This window comes from Lottia gigantea, assembly GCF_000327385.1.
Source record: "Lottia gigantea unplaced genomic scaffold LOTGIsca_182, whole genome shotgun sequence".
Lineage (NCBI taxonomy): Eukaryota > Metazoa > Mollusca > Gastropoda > Lottiidae > Lottia > Lottia gigantea.
In genome coordinates this window covers 281,501-289,756 of record NW_008708330.1, presented here as the reverse complement: position 1 = coordinate 289,756, position 8,256 = coordinate 281,501, and the positions used below count along the sequence as shown (strand labels likewise).

General features: G+C 32.1%; 1 protein-coding gene across 1 annotated transcript; it reads left to right on the top strand.

Moving 5' to 3' along the window:
- Positions 1 to 1,659: 1,659 nt before the first annotated feature.
- On the top strand, positions 1,660 to 3,434 carry LOTGIDRAFT_174116 (hypothetical protein; the record flags this gene model as incomplete). Its single annotated transcript, XM_009052448.1, has 4 exons — positions 1,660 to 1,893; positions 2,209 to 2,305; positions 2,617 to 2,805; positions 3,253 to 3,434. The coding sequence occupies 4 exons, from the start codon at positions 1,660 to 1,662 to the stop codon at positions 3,432 to 3,434; spliced, it is 702 nt and encodes a 233-aa protein (XP_009050696.1).
- Positions 3,435 to 8,256: the final 4,822 nt, after the last annotated feature.

Below are 8,256 nucleotides of genomic sequence, written 5' to 3'. Positions count from 1 at the left end.
CTACATTATCAACTGAATACAACTAAACGACGACACGAGGCAGAAACAGCTAGTTATAAACAACGACTATCTGAACTAGAATTACAACTGATAGAAACTAGGAAAGAAGCTGATGAATACTATAGAGGAAGTTTAGAAAGAAATATGGAGGTGACTGCATTAGGTAATCAGGTGAGGATCTTGAGTTATTTTTAATATTCCAATATATCTAAGGCACCAGGCAGGGTATGCTTACTCTTCTAGACACCTGATATCACTTTTCATTATGACAGACTTACTCACTTATGATACTTCATCATGTGAAAAGTTCATTATCTGTGTCCATTTTTTTACCAATATGTTGTTTTGGATTCCGTTTTGTGGTTTGGATCTGTATCACACTATCCTTGGTTTATTTATTTGTGAAACATGGACTACTTTGTGTCAATTGTTGAGAAGATAATTAGATATTGCAGAATGAATGTCGACACTATGTAGACTCTCATGAGTTATTCCCATTGCATCCAAATTTGCTTACTTTTTTTTTATATAAACAATATTTATTTACATAATAGGATTAGGGAACAGGCTTTCACCTATAGTATCCTCTCCTTAATATTTGCTTACTTTTGAGGATGAACCCACTGCACCTAATAGTCTAGCAGACAACAATCCAACTCACTACTGTTTCAGCTATTCCACTGACACCTGACTTATTTGTCTGTGTAAGTCTAAACAGGTAGTCCATTGTTCAATGAAGATCTTTTATAACTAATACTGAGCTAAATAGCTAATCTATCAGAATGGAAGAAAACATTTATTAGACATATTTTCTACCTGATAAATTCAAAGAAAAGTGGTAAATCTACATTTCAAATGACAGATAACTGAATCTGTTTTATATTTCAGTTATCAGCATTAAAAATAGAAATGGCAGAATCAAGACCAGCTATTAATCTAGGAGCTCAGGTAATTTATCAATTTTATCAACAAGAACTGCAAGCCTTTTCTAAATTTCTTTAAAGTGAAGCAGATTTTTTTAAATAACTAAATTTATTTCAGGAATTGCTAATCCAACAGTTACAAGATGAGATTATGAGATTAAAACAACAGGAGATTAACATAGCTAATCTCAATCTGGTGGATAATCTTAATACCAGCGATGGAAAATCTTCTACGCCGGCTATCCAAGAGTTACAGTCTAAATTAAAGAAAGCAGTTAAACATATTGCTACTTTAGCTAGAGAGAAACAACAATTAATAGAAGTTGGTAATAGACTTAGAGGAGAGTTGAAAAAAGCAGGCAAGTGTAGATGTGTTTAGCTTTTTGAACTCTTTGAAAGAGGCAAAACAATAAACAAAGTCCTAGGGTAACATAAGTGTTAGCTTGCTGTATTTTTCTAGTGAATTCTGCCACAACAAACAAATTCTTATTTTTTTTAACAGTACAGTAAATGGCTTTTCAAGATGATAACTTTATTTCAAAATTCCATAAAAATACTCTTTAGAATTGAAATGTTTCGTGTGTTTGCAATTAATAATTATTATTTGCTGTGGAAGTCTTAATTCTTCATATCCACAGCGCTATTAATATTCTCATGTTTAGTTCCAATATATAGTTTCAAGATATACTTTTTGAGTTTGCTTCTTTTTTTTCGGTTGGATTAACCTTGAGGCATAATGGTAAAGAACCAGCTTTACATTTCAGGAATTACTTCAGCACCAAATCCATCATCATCTATTACAAATCACCATATTACTACTCCTGTTAACCCAACTGTGATCAGCCACCATTACACATCTGCTCCATTAACTTCTCAACAACACCTGAATTCACATAGTCAACAGTTAAACCAAGATTTTATCAACAGACTAGGTCAGTTAGAGAAATTACAATATCAACTTACTAAACAGGTTAGTATGTACTTATTTTAGATAGGTACCGCACCAGTCAGGCAGTTACTACTGGCCGTCCTCCCTCATTGGACCACTAATATTGTAGATGATGCAAATAGGGAGTTAGATTGAGGCAACCTACTGTCTGGAAATTAGCAACCCCAGATTAACCAGCCAAAATCTTCTAAAAATTGTATTTCGCTTATGAGTTCAGTTCGGAGTAGAAATTTTGTGGAATACTTAATATACCATGCTTCAGTTTAAAATGAGTAAAATCATTCAATGATAACTTGCCTAGCTCTCTCTGGTCAGTATGGCTATTTTTTCTTTTAGGAATTACAATATGCACAAAAATTTTCTCCACCAAAGGTTAAAGATGTGGGACAGTCAGATCTCCGGCCAGTCTTAAAAGATTCCTCATCAACATTAGGTAAGCATCAAGACAAGAAAGTAAAGAAATCATCTATCATGTAAGGCTACCATTTCATGTCATGGGAGACAACTTTGATTGTATTAAAGATAATTTAAGACCACAATAGTGAAGTTGCTTGACAACATTTTATGACCTATGTTGCATAAATATTTATTGTCCCCATGGGCTGAATGTTAGACAGGACCTTGTTTTTGTGTATTCGACCCATGTAAAATAATTATGATAGATGATAGTGTCCAAAAAGTTCCTTGAATATGATCTCTGCAATAATAATATATAAGAAATAACTTAAAAATTAATATTTTCAGCAGCTTCTAAGAGTCGTGAAATGATGAGTACTGGAAATAGTCTGGATAATAAAGTATTAGGTAGTCATGATGATCCAGTATTAATGAGTATGTCGTCTGTTGGTGGTGAATCTATACAGGAAGTATGGAAGATGTTAGACGGTCAGGATAGTCCTAGTTTAATTACACCCAGAGCTCTACCACACTCAAGTAAGTTATGGAAAATGTGGTAATATTCTTTATTTGAGTTTTTTGAAGACTCATTGGATTACCAATGGTAATAAACATTTGAAAATCATACTGCTTTTGAAAACTAAATGAAGTTTATAAAACAAGGATAATTCCCTTTTTTGACAATATTGATAAACCAAAATTCAAAACAATAACAAAACACCACACATTGTTGAGCACTGGGAGAAAGGCTTATTGCTGCATTCAATATATGTTGTGAAAATAGTGTTACAGCTTTATGGATGAAAAGCTGTTAGCTTTGTGAATATATGTCAATACGAAGTACAGTAATCACAACAGGTATCGAACACAGCACATGTCCATTTTGCTGTTTTATATGGGAGGGACATCCCCACTGAGCCCACCCTCACTTTGATTATGATATTATAAATCTTGTTTTGTAACTGTGTATACTGTTTATTACAGATAAAAGTGGAAGAGTAGATAAACAAGATAATAAAATACAAATAGAAGGACAGAAAACATCATTACAAACAAAAGACAATAAGAGACCTCAATCAGCAACAACCAGTAAAAATATCAAATTAAAACTAAATAAAAAACCTCAAGCAAGAAATTATAATGTAAAAGATGATAGAAATAGATAATATGATATATTTAAATGTAGTAGAGGTTTATATCTGAAAAGAAGCCATTTTGGATTTCTTACACCAATAGGCTGATGACTCCCCTGGTGGATAATACTATACAATGGTGGATAATATTGTTATTCCAACTGCAGGAGCACACTGCTGTATTTTTATGTAGTGCTATTATTTATTTTATCAACCCAAATTAAAATTCAGGAATAGTCTACTTGATTTTGAGGTGGATTATAAGATAATGGAACTATTAAGTCAGGCCTCTACTGTATTCATTACTATTTAAAATACCTCAAACTAAAGTGGACTGTTTTGTTTATGCTTTGACCTGGATGTGCACAGCAGAAAAGTAGGATGTAAAACTCCATTCATTTCATTTTCATTTCTTGATGTGCACAGACTATTCATCGATAATCATAAACAGGAATAGTCAACTTAAGGCAGTTAAAGTAGTAATGAATACATATAGGTTTCAATTACCAGTTATTATCAATCAAAATCAAGTTAACTATTTGTGTTTATTTTGTAATTGTCTCTAGATGTATGTAGTATATATATACAAGAGGAAGACTTAATAAATTATATTATTATATATTGGCTTTCTTTGTTAATAGGATTATAAATACCATGGCTTGTGCTTTCTGATAAACAACTTGGTCTGGACTCAATTTTCACCAAATAATTTGAATTTCTTGTTATCCCATCACATCCGTCATCAAATTTTGTATGCAATGGTTCAATTTACGTGGTATTCTATCTCAGTTTGCAAGTCAAAATGGCCCCTTTTGTGATTTCCCATGATGAGCTAAAAAAATTTATCACGATGATCTGTGAATCAAATCAAATATATTTCGTGAGAATTTTTAGTAAAATCTAGAAATATATGGCAACATTAAGGAACTAATGTCTTAGGCAAGATCTTTTAGAAAGTTAACTACTGGGATATTTTGAATTGATACCAAATTTGTAAGAAATGGAATCAAAATTAAATCCTGGTCCTAGTTACATTTAGGAACAGTCCTTGAAAGTAAAAGCACTAACAGTAAAATACAAGACAAGACTTTATTTTCCAACATCTAATGTCTGTAAAAATCTCTCCCATTCTTCTCCTAATTTCTCTTGTCTTTCACCATACTATAAATACAAAATAAATTCAAATGAAACTTTCATATTATCACAAAGACTATGTAAAAGCAACCTGTTATTATGTAATATCTGGATTAGTCCATTTCCTGCCATGCTAACATGAAATTTGGAGTGTTTGTTCCCTTGGTTCACAATTGCTCCAACTCCAGAAGGCAAATCTCTTTTTTTTTCTCATGATTAGTGGGCTCAGTTATCCATACTAGCCCCATTCGACATTCAGCAATCAATTATAAAATGGTCAACCATTTCTACTGGAACCCCTGGTGAAAAATTCAAATTTGCAAATGTCTATAATGATCACACCAGTTTAGCAAGCCCTTTTTAAAAGTAAAAACTACCACTGACCTTCTCAGATAGTTGAGTATAAAGGGAGGTAATTGTATCAAGTCTTTCATCAAGTTCGTCGTCTGCACTCTGTGTTTCATCTAATGCTGTTTGTTGTTGTTTTATAATTTCTTCTACTTGTTCTGTCTCTCTATTGTGTTTCTTTGTGTATGACATCTTCTGACTATAAAATCATAAACAAAAACATTTTCATGCATCCCATGGTGGCGCTCGATTGGAGAGTTCTGTTCCAATTCTGCCCCCAATCAAACAGTATGATAGTGAATATATCACATTCTGTCTGCACCAACTATTGTTTCAATGAAATGCATTCTGAACTGTGTTCCAACTTGTTTTGTTAAATGTTCTGTTGATTCCATAAATCTCGAACATGTTGAACTTACCAATCAAGCGGCACCCATTTCTCTAGACAAATTGATTAAATCGTAGAACAGGGAATGTTTTTGAGAAATATCACCTTGTATAAATAATCTGAAAGCAAAATGGCCATTCTTACCTTTTGATCTGTTCTAAATGTTCAGCTAAGGCTTTTTTCTTAGCTGTTAACTGTGAATTATAATTTGAAATAGTTTCTTTCTTAGAGTCTAATCTAGCCTCTAGCTGACTCTTCTTAACACTGATTTCTTCTAATGTAGATAGAGATTCTTGTATTGTTTCACCATTCTGTGATATATCTTTCACTAGGTCTCTTAAAAAAACAATTGTATATCATGATTGACAAAAACTTTATATATTGAAAAAGATATTACAACTTAGGTTCACAAAGATCTTTCAATAATTATTTAGTTTAATAGATATATTGTATTATATAGATATTCTATTATTTAGTCATGACACCTGGTAAGTCCAACTGATGAATATATACACTTATTGACCAAGTTTGAGACTTTAAATTAGTATGTCCATTTTAAGAGGTAGAATCTTTTAAGGTATGAGTATAATATAAGATTGACGCCCAAGAGTGCCTATTAAAATTAATGGTATGTTTGAATCTTCCCACTGTGCACATACAACTTTTCTTCTGTTTATGTACCTTTCTTGGTCTTTTTCTTGTTGACAAGACTGTAGAAGTTTTAAAAGTTTATCTGCAGTTGATTCTCTTAGTTTAAATACATCAGCTTGTCTTGTCCACTCTGTCCGTCTGTTACGTTTTTCATCAATTTCATTCTTCATTGATACCATTCTTTCTTGGTTCCTTTCTAATTCTTTCCTGATTTTCTCTGGTGATTGAACTATTTTCAAGGCAATGTTCTCAATCAATTTTTCCTGTTCTATTATTTCCACCTTCACTTGGTCCTGCAAAAAAAGACGAGAACTTTGTACTGTACTTCGAATTAACCAACAAGAAAAAAAAATAACCATCCATTTCCAATAACAACTTTATGTTCTCGAGAATCATGTCTACCAGTTCTTTACTAAACTGATCATTGCTGTCATTGATCTTTCTTTGGTATTAATGCTGGGTATCTCCAATCAAGTCCAGGAAAATAATTGTGATTTCATTTCAGTCAAGTATTGATATACGGCCTCTCGATACGATATGTGTATCATGGTTTGTCGTATTGTGATACATTGATTCATCGATATATCCTGCAAGCACTACTTGAAAATAATATCCATTTACAACTAGGTCAGTTGTAAGACTGATGACCAAAACATTCTCATTCAGGTGATAAAAGAATTGGCATTCATATTCCAACACTCTAGCAGACTGAGCTACATTCTGTCCCCAAGAGTTATTTTTAGTATATATTATATTTTACTAACCACTAAAGCCTTTTTCTCAGCTAAATCTGTTTTAACTTCTTGCATATCTTTCTGTTTACTGGCTGATTGTTTTTGACTTTTATCCATAGCAACTGTCAGAGTATCTATTCCATCTTGAGTCTATAAAAATATATATACATCATTGGGGTTGTCTGAGAACAATAAATAAAACACATCTTTATTTTATAGAAATTTGATATACACAACATATACCAAAAACGCAATAAATCAACACCTCACACAAAGAGAAATCGAAATAAGGGCAAAATTAAAGCATATATGATGCAATTATCTTAAATTTCACAACCATCTGTATGTGTCACTTTTTAGAGATAGCCTTGACCTTAATCAAGTTCAGGTGCGTTTGATTCTCTGTTCAGTAGAATGTTCTCAAACACGATTTTGAGAAGAACACTACCCATGTGGTATATCTGCCCCTGTAGTATTTGAGGCAGTAGGGACATATATGCACCCATTGGTATTTGAGGAGTTCAGGAGTATATGTAAATAGCTCAAACAAGAAAAAAAGCTATGACCATGATCTATTACCTGTTTAATTTCAGGTTCTTGTTCAGCTCTAATTGATTTATATCTATTGATCTTCTGTCTTAGTTCATCATATATTTCTTTATATTTTTTCTACAATACAAACAAATTCTCATACTTTTAAAGAGTCGGCATAACTAATAATGTTTGTTTGTTATTTTTCTTACACTATATTATAGATTGTCAGAAACTTAAAGATACTATTCAGACCTTTTCTAACTTCAATTCCATGACTTCTATATAATATGTCTTTTCTATATATGGGGGCCTCTGAGCAAAAGACGAGTCATTTTAACATTCAAACAAATTTACTTCTGGATACACATAGATTTAAAGGCTCAAATTTAAACTGGGAGCTGTGAACACTATAACTGATTAACGTCGCAAAACAATTATAGTTTCTGAGACAAGGTACGATTGGTCAAACAGATGGTGAATCTGCCCTTTAACTCGTTGAGATCAAACCCCAAAAAACCTTTCTTTTAATTACTGGCTTACATTTTCTTCTTTATAATTGTCAAATATTGTCACTCTACTGTCTCTAAATTTATACAGATTGATAGCAGCACTACAAACTCTTACTAAACGTTTTAATGCTGAAATATAAAATGACATTAAATAACTGATTCAGCAAAAATAGTAACTATTAAGCACATGAATATTTTATAGGTCTTATGAATATGTAACAGGTCTTATGAATATGTAACAGGTCTTATGAATATGTAACAGGTCTTATAAGTGGCATTTCTGCATGCATGTTATAAATGTAATATAGTTTGTTTCCCAGCATTAACAAAAAGTTGCTATATATGATTCTACATGGATCCAATTGGAATAGAGTTTAGACCTAATATAAGGGAAAGAACACAGTTTCCATATATCTTTTCTTACTTTTGATTCAAGAAAAATAGCTGCCAAATAGTGAAATAATGGTCTCATCTTGTATTTGATACTCACTTGGATCAGTAATATCTTGAAAAGTAAAATCCTTTATACCACAAGTTATCATTACTCTTTGTCTAAA